Below are 19,818 nucleotides of genomic sequence, written 5' to 3' on the forward strand. Positions count from 1 at the left end.
TAGAGAGAGAAAGGAAGGGAGAGAGGGAGAGAGAGGGGGAGAGAGAGACATTGATCGGTTGCCTCCCCCACGTGTCTTGACTAGGATTGAAAACATCACCTTTTGGTATATGGGAAGACACTCCAACCAATTGAGCCACACCAGCTAGGGCAAGGTCGCTAACATTTAAGCTTAAGACCATAAAAAAGAAATATTTTCTGGAAAAATGGAGGGGAACAGTATATTCTTGGAGCTGTTAAATTAGAAACTGTTGCTAATGGTGAACCACATTTATAGCGTATTAATTATGAAGTCTAGTGGATGGTTGGACTTAAAAAAACCCACCACCACAAAAAATACTTTATCTCTACATATGAGGCGGGGAGAATAATCTTCAGGGAGACTTATCAAACTCCAAAGTGGCTAAAGAGATCCCTTTAAATCAATACTATGTTTTAGGATCCTAATTTAAAAATATAATTTACTACTAGATATGATGAGATGGTGGAGCTTTTTGAGATGGTGGCGCTTTTTAAAAAAAATTAATTTATTTTTTTATTTATTGTCTAAAGATTTACATATGTCTCCTTTTTCCCTGATTGACCCCCCCTCCCCAATCCATTCCCACTCCGGGCAAGACCCCACCCCCTCAGTGGATGGTGGTGCTTTTATAGTTGGAAGTTAAGTAAAATAACAGACATTTTCAGAATTTTCAAAATTTCTTCTAACCTTGAATACAATTTTATTTGAGAAAGAAAAACCATTTGCAGAAGCTACTTACCTCCAACTCCTTAGAAGGAATTCCTTGATCTAGTAAACCCCGCAGCATTCGAATGACTGATTTCAACTTGGTACCAGTGTATTTACCAGAGGGAAGCACTTTGACGATGGGAAGTGCAGTGAGCTCCTCATTTGTCAGAAAAGGATGATCTAACAAGAGTTCAGCAGTTGATTAAAAAAAAAATCCCCCCCCCCCCACAACTGACTTAGCCAATAAGGGAACTAAATTTAGTATATTTTCACCTCATGTATTTTTACATGAGTGAGAGAATCTTTAGAATTAATAAGGCACTAGAATTAATTGGTAGGCACATAAGTACAATCAACACAGGAAAATCTTGGCCACAGCAAGGCCCTTGTACTCAACTTTCAAGGAAACACCTCACTGACTATTCAGAAATTCTTAAGGCTCTTGACTCAAATGGCACTGTTTTCTTGATGAAAATGTATTTAGTTCTACTATTATTTTGCATTTAAATGAGTTTCCTAGCACATGGGGAAAAGAGGAAGGGAGGTTCAGAAATTCCTTACAATGCGGCAATGCACTAGTTAACACTGATCCCCCCATCTACTCACTCTGGGTACTTAGTGTCAGTGTCTCTGGTATTTGATAGTTTTCTCCATGCACATGAAGCCTTGGGGCCTTCAGGAATTTATCTAGAAAGTGCTATCAGTGCCTTAGAATAGGCATGTTTCTAATTTAGCACCTGGTCTATGGAAAGTGCTTATAACAGAAGGTAGTTATTCTGAAAAAAGTTGCAGAGATATCTTGCAATAGACTGCACAAGTGTAGCTTTAATTATGTCAATCAGTTGATAAAAGTATTCTGATGATGCAGCTAACACACAGGCAATAGTAATTCTAGGCACTGCCGGGAGCCGGTCCATGCTTGCTGTTTTCAAGGGACCTGGCATACATGGCATACTGTTCTTAATATGTTTGCTCACCTTCTTGGTACTATGTGTTTTAACCAAGGTCTCTGAGAAAGGTTGTTTCCCCAGGTAGGGATTTTCCCCTGAAGTTAGGGAGGGAATAAAACCTCTTAACTAAGTGCCAGGCGGGTAAGTAATCACTTTAACTACGAACAATCATGCTTAAGCTACATAATCTTTACTCCCTGGAATGGAGATAAGAAACGCCCTAACCTTTGGAATAGAGATTGATAGGATTGGAATCAACTGGTATAAATACAGATGTAACAAGACAGACCTTAGAAGACAGAACCTACACAGAACCTAGACACAGAACCTAGAGACAGAAGAACTTCGCTGGAGAGAACATGGCAAAAGATCCTGGACAGAAACTGGCCACAGAACCTAGAACAGAACCTAGCGAGAGAACCTGGCTGAAGAACCTAGAGACAGAACCTGGCTACAGAACCTGGATAGAACATGGCAAGAGAACCTGACTAGAACCTGGTGACTGAACCTGGCTGGAGAACCTGGACAGAACCTGGCTGGAGAACCTGGACAGAACCTGGCTGGAGAACCTAGCAAAAGAACATGGATACAGAACCTGGCTGGAGATCCTAACCAGAACTTCGCTGGAGATCCAGACCAGAACTTGGCTGGAGATCCTGGCTAGAGATCCTGGCTAGGCTGATGATCAACTGAACGCTGTCTCCGTGTCCTTCCTTCTTCGCCGACTCCGTCTACACCTTTGGGAACCCCTGGACCTGCTGGGGTTGGACCCCGGCATCTGGCGCCCGAACAGGGACCCCTAGGTAAGCGCCCCGCACTCGGGACGGATCGGACTCCACCGTAGGAAGAAGGTGGATAGTCTTCGCCGACTCCGTCCACACCTTTGGGGACCCCTGGACCTGCTGGGGTTGGACCCCAGCAAGGCACCGTGGGGCACACAGAGCTGTACAAGATACCTCAAGAAGCTTAACATCTGGCTGGGGTGAAGGCTAATTTTGAGTACAAAATTCACTCATATGAAATAACCGTGAACCTTCACAGAGCTGAGTGTGAGTGCAACAGGAGCTTAAAGGTTAAAGAGCATGGGCTACAGGAGTTGATGAGCTCTGTCACTGACAACAGTCTACCTAGATCCAAAAGTATTCATTCACTTCTTTAATTTCTTTTAACTAAAACTTCAAATTACAAAACCATGGTATTTCATTGCATCAGTATAACATTTCCTTATATGAATGAAAAAGAGAAATGCAACTCTGGATAAGAACCTCATTTCCCCACTGACTCAGTTATAAACGAGAGAAGCAGTCAGTGATAGGAAGGACAGACCAACGGACTCTAAGAGCTAGCTCTTAAAAAACGAGGTTGAGATTCAAGCGTAATACATTCCTACCTTTGAGCCACCCTACCTATTTTACTGTAAATAAAATGTGCTCCTTCTCATTTCAGAATGGCAAAATTGTGACTTTGTGTTTCCATTTATAGTTATACATTTATTTGTTTGTTTAACTCCAAGCCACTGAGAATTTTCACCTACAACTGTGTAAACTTCTGGTTACATAAATGAATGTTGATGTTTGCTATGTGATTTAACTTTATGTATAGAACCAAGTAATGTTCACATGTGGTGAAATAACACATCCATATATTCTGAAAATATAATTTTCAAACACTTATTTTTTCTATCCACTGAGTTTGATGAAAAAATTGCTAATAAAATTCTTGCCTTTATTGGAATCTTCGTGGTTTATTGTTTCTATTGGCAATTCATCACTCCCCCATGTTATTTCATCATCATCAGTCCTCCTTTCTTGTGAATTTTGAATTAATCTATGAAAATAAACAAATTTACAATATTTTCTTTAATTCTGTCCATAATATATACAAATATTATGTCCTAGAACCACTCATTTCCTCTATAATTATGATGGTAGTTAAAAATAAATTATCTGATTAAAAAACCCAAATCCACAATTCTTAAAATTTCCCCTCAAACAAATCCCAAGTCTCTGAACCTCAGACTGAAGAAGCCCTTGTAGGGATAGAGAAGGTGGTGGTTTGTTCTGCCTGGATGACTGAACACACCTGTGTCAGTACAGCTCTCTCATTTTTTAACAGCTGCACCACTGGACTCCGGATGCACCTTCCTAACTTTCAAAGCCCCTATTGATGAACATTATTCTTTTGCTTCAGCCAGGAGCTGGCAGGACACTCTTGTCCTTGGGCACTTGCTCAAAGCTATAAAGCTCAGTACAGTTCTTATTATTCTAGGGGTGCACAGTAGAGGCCCTCTCCCTGGTAAGGTAAATGGCTAGAAAGACAAATTAGGTAGGAGAATAATGCTTAGTACTAAGATGAGATGAAAAAGGATAATGTAAAAGCCTGAACAAAGTACATTTGTCTAGTGCACCCCAAAATGTCAATGACGGGGAAGTATGCTGCTTAGGGTGAATGCTTTCCTCTGCTTCAATCAATGGTCACATTAACATTAAATTTGCAAGTGCTATGTTCATGAGGTTGCTTTCGTCTTCTAGAAGTACATTTTGTCTTCAAGGATGTATTTTGGAGATCCGTCCATTAGGCGTTCTATTTTCTTCTTTCTGATTCTTTTGAACAGCTCCTTAGCTTTTCATTGTGGAGTATGTGCCAGTTTATTTGGTGTCTATTATGGTTTTATTTTACTACTATAAACAATATTGCAAAGGATATTGTTATAGGAATGTCTTCCCACACAAATTGGTAGTGGGACCAATTCCTAGAAATAAAATTGCTAGGTCGAAGAGTATGTGCCAGTTCTTTGAATTTATGACATTGATCATTTGTATGCATTAAGAAAGAAATAATATTGTGTATTTTAACTGTAGGGCCTATTACGATTTCAGAGATGTTAAAATAAAAGTGTATCTAAGAATTAATAACATGCAAATAAAACTTTTATGTTAATAGTGCTTCCAATTACTACCAAAAGTACATTAATTGGCCCCTACTCCTTCTTTCCCTTGCCCTGACCAGGGGGTGGAGCTGGTATCTACAGTTATTGGCAGCTGCCCCAGATATTTGTTAATCTTATAAGTATAAAATTGTGTGCATTTCTACATTAATACACACCCCCTTGTCTAACTTTACATAGTGAAATATTCACTATCAATTTGCTTTTCTAGGAAAATGCAAATATGTAGCTCCCTGTGGCTGTTTGGTTATTGCCTAGTATGAAGCAAAATTTATGTACAACCACTATATTGGCTAACAATATATACAACTTTTCTTGATCTATCATTTAATGTTACAAAAAATCTTATTTTATATTAGAAATTGTTTTCAAAAAGAAAAAAAAATAGTGGAATTTAAAAATGTTCCTTCTGACTTATATGCATATAAGAATAACCAATGGCCCTAACCGGTTTGGCTCAGTGGATAGAGCATCGGCCTGCAGACTCAAGGGTCCCAGGTTTGATTCCGGTCAAGGGCATGTACCTAGGTTGCGGGCACATCCCCAGTAGGGGGTGTGCAGGAGGCAGCTGATCGATGTTTCTCTCTCATCGATGTTTCTAACTCTCTATCCCTTTCCATTCCTCTCTGTAAAAAATCAATAAAATATATTTAAAAAAAAAAAAAAGAATAACCAATGGACGCAGGACACTGGGGGGTGGGGGCCGGGGGATTGTCAAGGGGTGGGGGGAAGGTGGAGACATATGTAGTACTCTTTGTAATACTTCAAGAAATAAAAATTATTTAAAAAAATAAATAAAAATGTTCCTTCTTTGGTTTTGTTTTCTTATTAAAATAAATAATTTATAAAGTATAGAAAAACAGAAACAGAAAGTGAAGTTACCTATAATCACACCAGAAGATAATCAAATGTCATCATTGTTGGCACATTCCTTTTAGACCCTTTTCCCAGTATGCTCAAGAGAATACTGCTCTTTTGGAGCAATGTTATAACAAACACATTGTCACATGTCACTAGAACCTCTTGTTAAAACTATTTTTAAAAAATTATTTATTTTTTAATTTTTACCCAAGGATGTTTTTATTGTTGCTTTTTTAGAGAGATCGGAATGGACAGAGAAAAACACTGATTTGTTGCCTTCCATACGTGCCCCAACTAGGGATCGAACCCGCAACCTAGTTACGTGTCCTGACTCAGAATCAAACCTGCAACCTTTTGGTGTACGGGATGATACTCCAACCAATTGAGCCACCTGGTCAGGGCTTATAACAATATTTTTAAAACAGTCTTAATATTCAGCCATAGTTCCATAATTTATATAACAATTCTCATTTTTCTGGAAAAGAAAATTTTAATTTAAAAATAAATACAAGGAAATCTTCAGAGCACTTCTAAAATAAGTATGGAATTGTTATAAATACTTAAAATTACTTTCTTACCTTTCACTTTTTTCTTTTTCTTCACAATATTCTTCACAGCCATTCATTTTGGTAGACTACAATAAAGAAAAATCATATTAGCCCAATGTAAAAAAATAAATAAACACTCTCATAATTTTCACATTTTCCTGTGAATTATTTCCTATATGTACTGTTATTGCTCATCTTCACATTACAAAGTCACTTATAAAAACATAATTTATGGAGTGACATCAGAGGAATGGTGGTGTGAGTAAGAGTGTATCTCTTCTTCTCCCCCTGAAATTTCAACAAGTTAACCAACTATAATTCAATAAAGAAATCCCTGCTCAACACAGGCGCATGCCTGAGAGACCTGCGCATAAAACATCTAAAGGTGGGCAACCAAGAAAAAATGGAGAAACGAGAAGAGAGGAAAGTGCAGATGGCCCACAGCTGTAGCCCTGCAACTTGGAGCTTGAACTTGTGGCTTGGCCGGCTGGGAGAGGGGAGAAAGCTGGCAGCAGCAGATGCTTCCTTCAGCTGGGAGGAACAGAGAGCTGTGGGGTGAGTGGGCAGCCCAGCAAAGAGAGTGGCAAGGGAGTAAGCAAAGGAGGACAGCAAATACCATGGAGAACCATAGCAATGAGGATGACCAAAAAGAAAATGAAAAAACTCCAGAAAGCAAGCTGGAACACATGGAAATATGTGATATAAATGACAGAGATTTCAAGATTACAGTTCTGAAAATACAACGAGATGCAAAAAAATACCAACAGGCAACTCAGTGCACATCAGAATTTTATCCGAATTCTCATCAGAAACTCTACAAGCCAGAAGAGAGTGGAACCAAATATTCAAATGTCTGCAAGATAAAGTACTAGCCAAGAATAATATATCCAGCAAAATGATCCTTTAAATATGAAGGAGAAATAAAGATGTTCCCAGACATACAGAAGCTGAGGGACTTTATCACCAGAAAACCTCCATTGCAGAAAATACTCAAGGGAGTTATTCTACCTGAAACAAAGAACATAAGGTCACAGCAATACAAGTAAGATCACCGAAAAACTTATAGCATTAAACGGGATAATTTGTAACAACAAAAACATAAAAGGGGCGGGTTGGGGGGTGAAATGTATGAACTGGCAAAGGAAGATGAAGATCAGATGCACTCAAAAGGAAAAAACTATGGTATATATGGAAGTTCTTCTTTTTTAACCTAATGGTAACCACATCAGGACATATAGCTACAAAAAACAAGAGCCAGAGAAAAGATGTATGGCATACCACCGAACAATAACAACAGACAGAAACATAAAGGAAAAGAACCAATGGAGACACAGAGCTACCAGAAAACAAAAGATAGCATAGCGATGGAAATCCTCATGTGTCAATAATTACCCTAAATATAAAAGGTCTGAATTCACCAATAAGGAGCCACAGAGTAGCGAGTGGATCAAAAAACAAAACCCAACCATATGCTGACTATAAGAGATTCATCTAAGCTGCACAGACAAAGGTAGATTTAAAGTAAAAGGGTGGAAAATGATTATCCAAGCAAACATCCAGAGAAAAGCAGGTGTAGTAGCCATACTTATATCTGACAAAATAGATTTCAAGATAATAATGATAATAAGAGGCAAAGATGGATGCTTTATAATGACAAAGGGAACACTACATCAAGAAAATATAACAATTCTACAAGTTCAAGAAGATTAAAATCATATCAAGCATCTTCTCAGATCACAATGGAATATTTACAATAGCTAAGATCTGCAATGGCCCATCAGCAGATGAGTGGGTAAAAATAGCTGTGGTACATTTACATGGAATACTATGCAGCAGTAAAAAAGAAGGATCTCTTACCCTTTGAACAGCATGAAGGGACTTGGAGAGTATTATACTAAGCAAAATAAGCCAGTGCGAGAAAGAGAAGTATCATGATCGCACTTACATGTGGAATCAAATGAACAAAATAAACTGATGAACAAAAAGATCAGGAGACATAGAACCATGGGACAGACTGTCGAATCTCAGAGAGAAGGCAGGGGTGGGTGGAAAGTCCTAATTTATTATTTTTAAGGATGGACTGACCCAAAATATCTTGAAATCTAAAGGCACAAATTTGTGGGAACTCTCTGTACTTTGGCAGTAGGACAATTTATATAATATTTCCAAATAACTGGTAGGAATATTCTACCTCTACAAAAGTTAATTTTAGGTTTGTCCTGGATAGTTTTACATCCCAATTCTTCCATGTGAATTTTAGAATTATTTTTAACAAGCCACCCCTGACTCTAACATAAAAAAAAAAGACAAATATTTCATGGGACCATACTTAATTTATGGGTGAATCTAGGAAGAACTTAACTTTTGGGTTTTTCTATCAAAGAACAAGGACTTTTTTGCTTTAAGACTACTTTTATGCTTTGTGAAGTTTTAAAATTTTCCTAATACAGATCATATAGATCAGGGGTCCTCAAACTATGGCCTGCGGGCCACATGCAAATACAAATATTGTATTTGTTCCTGTTTTGTTTTTTCACTTCAAAATAAGATATGTGCAGTGTACATAGGAATTTGTTCATAGTTTTTTTTTAAACTATAGTCCGGCCCTCCAACGGTCTGAGGGACAGTGAACTGGCCCCCTGTTTAAAAAGTTTGAGGACCCCTGATATAGATTTTTCATTGAATTTATATCTAGAACTATTGTTTTGAACTATTGTAAATGAAGTTTTCTTCAATTATATTTCATAATTGGTTAAAGCAAAGATTGTGTTATGGACTGAATTGTGTGCCCCCAAAATACACAGGCCAAAGACCTAACCCCCAATGTGACTATGTTTGAAGACTGTGCCTTTGTGAAGGTAATTAAAGCTAAGTGAGGTTATAGGGATGGTTCTCTAATCCAAAGGGGCTGGTTTCTTATAAGAAGAGAAAGAGACACCAGGAGTGCACCAACGCAGAGGAATGGCCATGTGTGAGGTCACAGTGAGACAGTGGCCGTCTACAAACCAAGGAGAGAGGTCTCACAAGAAGCCAACTTGCAGACACCTTGACCTTGTATTTCTAGCCTCCAGAATTGTGAGAAAATAAATTTGTTTTTTTAAAGACACCCAGTTTATGGTATTTTGTTATATAGCCCAAGCAGAAAAGGACAGACTTCAAACTCAAATCTGCAGAAACTAGACAAATAATAAAAACCTTTGAAATGCTGGGGTTGGGAGTGGTAGTGGTAAGCAGGGTTGGAAAATAGGAAATGGTAGGGTCTGTGGAGAAATAGTCATAGCATATTAGTAATCTAAATTTTGAAATTTAATTTTATCTTGTGAATTCTGAGTTTATAGTATAATATAAAGAAATAGGGCCCTAGCCGGTTTGGCTCAGTGGATAAAGCATTGGCCTGCAGACTGAAGGGTCCCGGGTTAGATTCCAGTCAAGGGCACATGCCCACATTGTGGGCTCAATCCCCAGTTGGGGTTGTACAGGAGGCAGCCAGTCAATGATTCTCTCTTATTATTGATGTTTCTATTGCTCTCTCTTCCTTTCTCTCTGAAATTAATAAAAAATATTAAAAAAATAGGGCCCTAGCTGGTTTGGCTCAGTGGATAGAGAGTCGGCCTGTGGACTGAAGGGTCCCAAGTTTGATTCTGGTCAGGGGCACATACATGCCCAGGTTGTGGGCACAATCCCTAGTGGGGGGGCGTCCAGGAGGCAGCTGATTGATGATTCTCATCATTGATGTTTCTCTCTCTCCCTCTCCCTTCCTCTCTGAAATCAATAATATATATATATATATATATATATATATATATATATAAATCTTTGTTGCTGTTGTTTATAATAAATATAGAATTTAAAATTCATTAAGGTATATCTATGCAGCAGAATACTGGAAAACATTAGAAATTTTGAGACAGGTTTTTATATACTAACTAGAGGCCCGGCGCATGAAATTCATGCGTGGGTATGGTCCCTAGACCTGGCCTATGATCAGGGCCATCTTCCCCAGCTGCCCACAGCCAGACTTGCCATCCATCCCCAGTTACTTGTTCACCATCAGGTGATGGGTGCCTGACGGCTGGGGGAAGGGACTGAGAGGTCAGCTGTTCCCGCCTGCTCACCGGCCTCGCCTACACTGCGGGCGGCTATCAGGTGATCGGAGCCTGCCAGCTGAGGAAAGGGACCAAGATATGGTCAGTGCACATCATAAGGACTGGTCCAGTGGTTGTTCTAATGTTAGGGTCAATTTGAATATTACCCTTTTATTATATAGGATAGAGGCCTGGTGCACGGGTGGGGGCCGACTGGCCTGCCCTGAAGGGGGCCCTGGATTGGGGTGGGGGCCCCCCTGGGGGGTGGGGTTGGCTGGGGCGAGGGGCCGTGGGGTTTGCAGGCCGGCCCCACCCCTGATCAGGGTGGGGGTCCCCGCTGGGGGGCGGGGCTGGCCTGGGCAAGGGGTCGCGGGCAGTTTGCAGGTGGTTTGCAGGCTGGCCATGCCCCTGGCTTTGTCAGGATGGATGTCCAGAAGACGTCCAGTCTATCCAGTCTAATTAGCATATTACCCTTTTATTAGTATAGAACGTCAGCCTGTGGACTGAAGGGTCCCAGGTTTGATTCTGATCAAAGATACATGCCTGGGTTGTAGGCTCGATCCCCAGTCAGGGGTGTGCAGTTATTAATTACTCTTTTATTAGTGGAAAGAAGATAATAATTATCAAGTAAAAACCAAATTTAGAACTATGTGTTATAATTTATATTTAACAAAATCACTTCTCTCTCTCTCTTCCTCTCTTTTTTTGATTTGAGGAAACCTGTGAAATGATTCTTTCACTGGGGTAGGATGATGCTTAAGTGTAACAAATAAAATTAACCTCCATTTTCACCCTAAATATAATGTTTCAGTAAAATAGGCAAATAATCTCAGATGATGTCAACTTCTTTTTTTTAAAATTCAACAACATTTTATAATACACTAGAGGCCCGATGCATGATATTCATGCAAGGGCTCGGCCCTCACAGCCGCGGCGGCTGCCTCGGCCCTCAGAGTCCTGGCTTTGTCCAGAAGGTTGTCTGGAAGGTCGTTCTGCTGTCTGGTTAATTAGCATATTGTGCTTTTATTATTATAGATAGATACTGAGCACTAATTCTTATACAGCTTATTTTTACCAGTTTGGATCCAATTATTTCAATATATTATGAACCAGTCAGGTGTCTAAATCTTTTTAAACAAGTCTCAATTGAAATCTCAAAGTAATCATAGCAAAAGCCATGGAATAATTGGAAGAATTAGATGTTTCTGCGCTAATTAAAAAACCAAGAATCCACGAGGGGCAGAAGGGAACATTCAAAGATAAAAGCCAAGTTTTTTACCTAGGTGAGGTATTAACTGGAATGAGATCTTAGATTTCTCAACATTTTGTTTTGTTTTTTTAGAGAGAGAGAGAGAGAGAGAGAGAGAGAGAGAGAGAGAGATTTGTTATTCCATTTATTTTGCATTCATTGGTTGATTCTTTTATTTTTGTTGATTTCAGAGAGGAAGGGAGAGTGAGTGAGAGAGACAGAAACATCAATGATGAGAGAGAATCATTGATTGGCTGTCTCCTGCACAACCCTGACTGGGGATCGAGCCCGCAACCTGGGCATGTACCCTTGATCAGAATCAAACCTGGGACCCTTCAGTCTGCAGACTGACGTTCTATCCACTGTGCCAAACTGACTAGGGCCATTGGTTGATTCTTGTATGTGCCCTGACTGAGCAACCTTGGTGCATTGGGATGAATCTTAACCAACTGAGCTACCTACCTGGCCAGGGCCTCAACTTTTACTTGGTGTAAAAATAATAACATAAAAATTATCATTTGTGTGTGTGTGTGTGTGTATGTGTCACCTTTTTTTTTTTTTAAAGAAAATTTCACCAAAGGAAATTAAAAGGTTTAAAGGTAAATTCTCTCTCCAAAATGAGTAAATGACATTAGTTCTCATTCTTAATGAGATTACTAAGCAGCCAACAGGATATTATCTTTATCTCATGTCTAAAAGGGAAATTGGGAGATAGAGAGAAGTAAGGCATCAGCAGAGAAAGCAAGTTTTAAAGTAAGGAGATATAGAATTCTAACAAGATGGAATATCCTACAGTGTTTCTCTAGGTAGTATCCTTACCTCTGTAAAATCTTCAGGTAAAGGTGATCCATCACAGTCTGTATCTTCTGCTCTCTCTTCAGATAACTTTCCATTCGTTTTCAATGCATCTGCAAGAGAAATAAAGAAGCCAAGAGGAGTTACAATGCTCCCAGAGACCTTCTTGTACTCCTTAGTGTACCAACTGATTCCTTCGGGCCCATCTACCTGGAACACAGGCACCTGCTGCCGCATTAGTTTGGTTTAAAAGATTCTGGGCTTCCTCATCCACAACATCCAGCAGAGACTGGATAACTTCAGCTTCTTGAGGGTCGTCATAAATATCATCTTCCTGTACATCAGATTCTTGAAAAACAGCAATTTACATGGGGTTTTACTTTTAAAATATTGATATAAGAAAAAGACAATGTTTCAAATAGATTAAGGCAGGTCTTTCCAATTTTAAGCATCCACTTTGAAAAGTAGCCATGAACAGATAAGTAGTTGACACTAATAGGGGGCTAATCACTTTTAGTTCTAGAACTACTCTGGCTGCTCTGACAAAAGACCACACAAATGCACTCAACAAAGAATAAAACAATATTAGTGTCTGTGATATACCTTTTTATGAGACATTAATAATTTAATGCTTATTTTGTAAATTAATCCCAAATTATTAATTCATGAAAGAAACTCAAGAAATTATGTTACAAAGATTAAGGATATGATAGGGCAGCCCAAACATCTCCAAGAAAAAGTTTTCTAAATTATTAAGTAGCCTGTAAATTGTTTCTTCAAAGAATGTGAGAAACACTATCAAACAAAACAGCTATCTTTTCAATCATTTAAAAATAGTTTTAATCTTAGATATGAGAATGAATCCTGGACATTGGTACAGTAATGCAGTTAACAACAATTACTATTATATTTTTCTTTTATTTCTTTGAACAACAAATGGTCCTTTTAAAACCAACTATAAAAAATATAAAACAAACTATAGGGACATGTAAGGCAAATAAAAGAGGATACCTAATATTTCTTTATTACCTGAATTATTAGAGCATTTAGAGAAACTGGATGACTGATTTGGAAAACTACCTTTGGACAGAATCAAATTTGCTGATCCCTTCATTTGATAAGTAGAGCATTTTCCTTCAGGGTGCAAAACTTCTTCCCCATTAATCTAAAGCATAAAACCAAAGCAAATCATTAGTTTATGATTTTATTAACTCCCATGGTTAGGGAAGAACTCTACATTGCTCCTCAATGTCCTTCTCCCCCCTTTCTTAGTACAAAATCCATTTTATATCTCCCCACCTTAGATGTATTTTTAGGAAGTACTAGTGCTATAAAATGTGCAATGGAAATGGAACTTTCCATCATCAAATGTGTCCGGAAATCCTAGATTAAACATTAAATCAATATTTTTACTCTAAGAATTCTCACAATGCTTACTAATATAAATTCTGGGTTGCCAAAAAAGAAATTTATTATGCAGTACTTCCTAAACTTATTTGACTGCAGAAATCTCTTTTTGAGGCATATTTTATAGGACTTATCTTTCATAGAACTTTTTAGAAAAGTTCAATATGGTTACTAAACTTAGAAGTTGAGGGGAAGGGAGGAAAATCAACCCTTTAAGTATTTGTGAAACTGTTACACTGACATAAATTTCAGTTTAGTGACCTGATCAATTGTTAGGCATAAAGATTTTCAAATCTAGTCTAAATCTCATCTCAATTTAAGAAAAATAACAATGGGCTCATAACTATAAAGTAATTATTTATAAGATATAACTTTCTATTTCAATGTAATTTGTGAAACATTTCATGGTTTCAGAAAGCCTATTGAAAAAATGATTTGGTGCCTTCGCTGGTTTGGCTCAGGGGAGAGCATCAGCCTCCGGACTGAAGGGTCCCTGGTTTGATTCCTGGTCAGGGCACTTGCCTGGTTGCAGGCTCGATCCCCAGTAGGGGGCGTGCAGAAGGCAGCAATCAATGATTCTCTCTCAGCATTGATGTTTCTATCTCTCCCTCTCCCTTCCTCTCTGAAATCAATAAAAATATATTAAAAAAGAAAAAGAAAAAATGATTTGGCAAAATTGAATAATTAGATTAAATTAAATAATTTTATGCAAATAAAGGTGTTTGTTCTGACGATCTTACTCTTTTTATTAAGAAAAAAATAGAGATGATAGATGCAATATAGTTATTTCTTCATAAATAGTAGTTACATGATGCCAAATAGTTTCACAGAATTGCGAAACTCCAATCTTTATGAGAAATTCATAGTACAGACATTTGTATTCAATGACAGAATATTGTTTGAGCAACTTTCTCAAAGATTTTAACTACAACAAAAAGTGTTTGCAGCTATGAAAACAAAACTTGTAGTTTCTAGGGTTTTATGTTAATATAAACAGATATTCTACCCTTCTCCCTTTCAACAACATGCTGATATTTAAAAGGAAAATAAGCACTATGCAGCATGACTAACACTCAGAACACGTTAAAATTCAGTTGTTTCAGCTACGTGAAATTGAAGTCATTGTGGCTAAACAGAGAACTGAATGTTGCTGTATCCAATCCACAAACATACAAATACCAGAAATGTTTTATGTGTTCCAATCATTTCTGCCTAATAATTCTTCTGCACAGTATCTTTTCAGGCCTTCCTGAACCATGTTGCAAGTTTGAGATGAAATAGTGAGATGAAAGGCACAGAATTTTGGGCTTCTGGCTACTAAATTAATTTTCTCCTCCTCCACTCAATCAAGTTCATGTCCAGAAATTTTGTGGCGATGCTAAGATTTTCAGATTATGAGGAGAGCAATGCCCCAAGCTCTGGATTGTACATGGAAAGACATTCAGTGAGGTTCAGAATACATTGTATAGAATGTGTGTGGGATTAAACAATCTCACAAAATGAAGATCCAGCTGTGATTATTTTATTTTTTTAATCCTCACCTGAGGATATGTTTTCTATTGATTTTAGAGAGAGGAAAGGAGAGAGAGAGAGAGAGAGAGAGAGAGAGAGAGAGAGAGAGAGAGACTGATGTGTCAGAGAAATATTGATTGGTTGCCTCCCATATGCACTCAGAATGGGGATCAAACCTGAAACCTGGGTATTTGCCCTAACCAGGAATTGAACCCACGACCTTTCAATGCATGGGACAACACTCCAACCAACTGAGCACATGGGCCACAGCCAGCTGTGGTTATTTTAGAATGTACATTGCATGCCAAAAGAGAATCATTAAGCAAAATGATAGCCAAACAAATAGGCATATACGTAGCCTCTAAGAGAGGCTGAAGTAGAATTTGGTTATATGATAAAATAATTTTGTTAAATCACCACCAGGTTTCTCTGTGCTAATCTTAAATGATTTAGGCTCTTTCATTTTGTATTGGTAAAGCATTTTCTATGTCTTTTAAGAAGCAAGTAGCCACGTGCTTTTGCCATTAATGTTTTTTCCTTAGTAGCAACAGAGAATTGCCACTTGAAAGTCACTGCTGGTCAACATTAACCCAGAGGACCAATTTCACTCTTAATTCTTCTCTTCCGCGTACCTAAGACAACCAAATGAACTGTGCACATTCATAAAACAGCCCGGCACGAAAGCTATCTACTTAAGTAATTACCTTATTTAGAAGCCGAGTGTGTGCCAAACATAGTAGAGTTACTTGTGTGGGGGTTTGACTATGTGAGCTTCACTTAGCAAGGCCTATTAGTTCACTGAAATATATTCCTATTATCAATATATGTTTCAGAAAAAGGGAAATATTTAAACGTGAAATCAGTTTGGTTCAAGATACAAACAAGCTGGTTATTTAGATAAGGAAGTAGGGCATGAAGAAGGTGGCCTCTTACTTACCTTGGAGAATGAGTCCTTAGGAGTGAGGGCAGGCTTGCTGCAAGGCTCCACAGTGTGATGACCTCAAAGGGACAACATAAAGAGTAAGGGATGAGCCAGTCAGGACCACAACAGGGACACCAAAATGATGAAAGAAAACCCACGTGTCTGAACAGGATCTTATTTTTATTAGTACATGAAAAGAGGTCATGTCATAAAATGATTTAAAACCAACTAGATGGAATCAAATGTTTGAGAAGGATTTACCCCAAGGAAAAAGCCAGTAGCTTAAAAGAAAATAGTTTGCATAAAAGTTCCATTTAGCCTGGTCGGTGTGGCTCAGTGGTTGAGTGCCAACCCATGAACCAGGTCACGATTCAATTCCTGGTCAGCGCATATGCATGGGTTGTGGGCTCGATTCCCAGTGTGGGGTGTGGAGGAGGCAGCCGATCAATGATTCTCTTTCATCACTGATGTTTCTCTCTTTCTCTCCCTCTCCCTTCCTCTCTGAACTCAATCATATATATATATATATATATATATATATATATATATATATATAGTCAGGCTGAATGGTTCTAGGGTGAGGTACTGAATATGAATTATCACAAACCAAATGGGAGAGACATCACAGGCCTTGAACTAGATTCATTTTACTAATTAAGAGAAGATAGCAAGTCTTTTAGACTATCAGTTTAACACAGTAAAATAAGTTTTGGATATAATTAGATATGGCTAAACTAAAGGTTACTTTGAACTCTTAGTTGTAGAGTTAAGAGTTCAAACATATATTAAAATAAGATTATGTTTCTCATAGTTAAAGTCATATTAAAAAAATTTGCTTCACTAAATTATATTTTTAAGAGATTTTGAAAGACATGGTAGCATTTGGAAAAGTTAAAAAGAAAAAAGAAATACAGGTAAGTGTATTCAAGGACTTCTATTTAACAATGACCTAAAAATAATTTCACCTGGAAACATGAAGGTTGAGATAAGTTTTTAGGGATAAATTTCTATAATTTTGTGGATGATGTTACAGAGTCCAAGAATGGCTTTTAATATTACTTCCAGAAGATACAGTACATTATTAAACTTCTAGGAAAAATAATGAATAAAACATACTACTAATAAAGCACTGGTTCAAAATAATCATATTAGAATAGTATAAAACACAATAGTTTATTATGTGTAATTGCTCCCTTCTGTTCCCTGAACGGCCCCCTCCCCCTTTGTCTCCAAGCAACCACTGCTTTCTGTCACTGTAGATCAATTTGCATTTTTCTATAATTTTGAATATATGGAATAATACAGTTTGAACTTTCTCCCCCCCCCCCCCCCCCAGTCTGGCTTCTTTCACTTAGCAGACTTATTTGAGGTTATTTTAATAATTATGTTCCTGTGTGTACCAACAGACCATTTTTATTGCTAATTAGTTCTGCTGTTAGGATTTGGACATTTGAATGTTTTCTGATTTTGGCTATCACAAAGCAAGCTGCTAAAAACATTCTTGTACAAGTTTTTGTGTATGGATAAATTTTTTTCTCTTGAGTGAACAAATAAGAATGGAATGACTACATCATATGATAGGTGTATGTTTAAATTTTTAAGAAACTTTCAAATTGTTTTACAAAATAGTTGTATCATGTTACATTCCCCTCAATGACTACGAGAGTTATTATATGGTTTATCAGAATTCATAAAGGATTTAGTTCTATGGGAGTCAAGTAAGAGAACCCAATAAAGACAGATCACTAGGCAGTTTCTACAAGGGGGACAGGGAGCAGTGATTTTACTCTCTTTAGCTTAAAAAGTTACAAACAGGAGTCTTTCCAGTGGTCACTAGAAAAATGCTCTCTGGTTGTTCTGATAGTCTGACCCTAATGTGAACTGGAACTATTAGAGAGTAGATAGAAGGAAGGCGTTCAAGATAACAGAGGAGGAGAGGAACAGATCTGCAGCTTTCAGAAGATAAACTACGACAGCAATCTTACCTACTTTTGGTACTTAGGTGCTACTACCTGATAACCTAAAAGTTTAATTATGTATGAAGTACTGAATTTACATTTCATATACATTAATTTTTTTCTTTTTTTTTTTTAAAAATAATTCTTCATTGTTGAAAGTATTACATATGTCCCCCCCATTACCCCCCTCAAGTCTGCCCCCACCCCAGACCCTCACCACCCCATTGTCTGTCCATTAGCCATGCATGTATGCATACAAGGTCCTTGGTTGATTACCTCCTACCCACCCACCCTCCCCTATCTTCCCTCTGAGATTCCGCACTCTGTTCCATGCTTCCATGTCTCTGGATCCATTTGTTTATCAGTTTATTTTGTTACTTAGATTCCACATATGAGTGAGATTATGTGATACTTCATATACACTAATTTTCAACAACATTTCCCTGTGCCTAACATTCTTATTATTACATTAATACTAGCATTAATAGCTACATTTGCTGACCCCAATTATGTAAGTGAGAGCATAGAGTCAGACATCCTAGGTTTAAATTCTAGCTCTACTGAATATTAACTCTATGAGTTTGGGCAAGTTATCACACTTCTCGGTGCCTCAGTTTCCCCTTCTATAAAAGGAGGATAATAATAACACTAGCGTGACAGGGCTGTTGTTGCGGAGACTAAAGAACTTAGAAGAATACTTAGTGCAGAACAAGCATCAAATCAACGTTAACTGCTGCCACAATTATGAATTCTAAAATTTATATTATGATGTTAAAATGTAAGACATATATTTTGCTTACTCATTGCCATATTCACAATGCCCAGAACAGATAAGAAATTAAGTAATGTCTGAATAAACTATTATATAACAACTAGGGGCCCGGTGCACGAAATTCGTGCACTGGGTGTGGCGGGGGGGGGAGTGTTCCTCAGCCCAGCCTGCCCCCTCTCACATACTGGGAGCCCTCAGGCGTTGACCCCCATCACCCTCCAATCGCAGGATTGGCCCCTTGCCCAGGCCTGACGCCTCTGGCCTAGGCGTCCGGCCCGGGCAGCGGGGACCTGCAGTGGCAGCGGGGGGCGCCGCGATCGCGCGGGCTCCGCCCCTGCCCCTGCAGGATGCCTCTGGCTGAGGCGTCCGGCCCGGGCAGCGGGGACCCACAGCTGCAGCGGCCCCGCGATCGTGGGCTTCGCTTTAGGCCCAGGCAAGGGGCCCCTAGTTCCCGGGACTGCCAGCTTCAACCGTGCCCAGCTCCCATCGCTGGCTCCACCCCTACTTCCTGCTATCACTGGCCAGGGCGGAAAAGGCACCTGATTCTCCGATCATGGCTGGGGGGCAGGGCAAAGGCGGCCCCAGGGCCGCCTTTGCCCTGCCCCCCAGCTCTTAGCTCCCCCCTGGGTTTCCGATCACTGTCAGTGGCAGGGGGCTTCTTCCTGCTTTCCCTTTCGCCTCCTTGCATTGTGCCTACATATGCAAATTAACCGCCATCTTGTTGGCAGTTAACTGCCAATCTTAGTTGGCAGTTAACTGCCAATCTTGGCAGTTAATTTGCATATAGCCCTGATTAGCCAATGAAAAGGGTATCGTCGTACGCCAATTACCATTTTTCTCTTTTATTAGTGTTGATTAACATGATATTTCACATACATTATTGTATTAATGCCTCATTATAACTTTGCAAGGTAGCTAGAGCTCCTGCAAAACACCCTGCAAAGGCAATAAGAACATTTTAGTGATAGTGTCCGAACCTGCTTCTGGAAAAAACACAGTTACGTCTCCATCACTATTTGTGTTATAAGTGAATGTATCCTTACCATTGGCTTTGGCTGACTTTGGAGTTGAAATGGCAGACTT

The 19,818-nt window shown here is 38.7% G+C and overlaps 1 protein-coding gene across 3 annotated transcripts in view; it reads right to left on the reverse strand.

Annotated features, from left to right (window-relative positions):
• The window catches only part of PTPN13 (protein tyrosine phosphatase non-receptor type 13), a 212,032-nt gene that overhangs the window by 18,579 nt on the left and 173,635 nt on the right, over positions 1-19,818 (reverse strand). For all 3 annotated transcript variants that reach the window (XM_059666077.1, XM_059666071.1, XM_059666082.1), the window contains 8 exons: positions 19,779-19,815; positions 16,021-16,082; positions 13,245-13,329; positions 12,375-12,512; positions 12,189-12,277; positions 6,066-6,121; positions 3,403-3,506; positions 761-909 (listed from right to left, as the gene is read on the reverse strand). In XM_059666077.1, the coding sequence (XP_059522060.1) occupies positions 761-909; positions 3,403-3,506; positions 6,066-6,121; positions 12,189-12,277; positions 12,375-12,512; positions 13,245-13,329; positions 16,021-16,082; positions 19,779-19,815 (720 nt within the window). The remainder of the gene's footprint in view (positions 1-760; positions 910-3,402; positions 3,507-6,065; positions 6,122-12,188; positions 12,278-12,374; positions 12,513-13,244; positions 13,330-16,020; positions 16,083-19,778; positions 19,816-19,818) is intronic.

This window comes from Myotis daubentonii, chromosome 1 (genome assembly GCF_963259705.1).
Source record: "Myotis daubentonii chromosome 1, mMyoDau2.1, whole genome shotgun sequence".
Classification (NCBI taxonomy): domain Eukaryota; kingdom Metazoa; phylum Chordata; class Mammalia; order Chiroptera; family Vespertilionidae; genus Myotis; species Myotis daubentonii.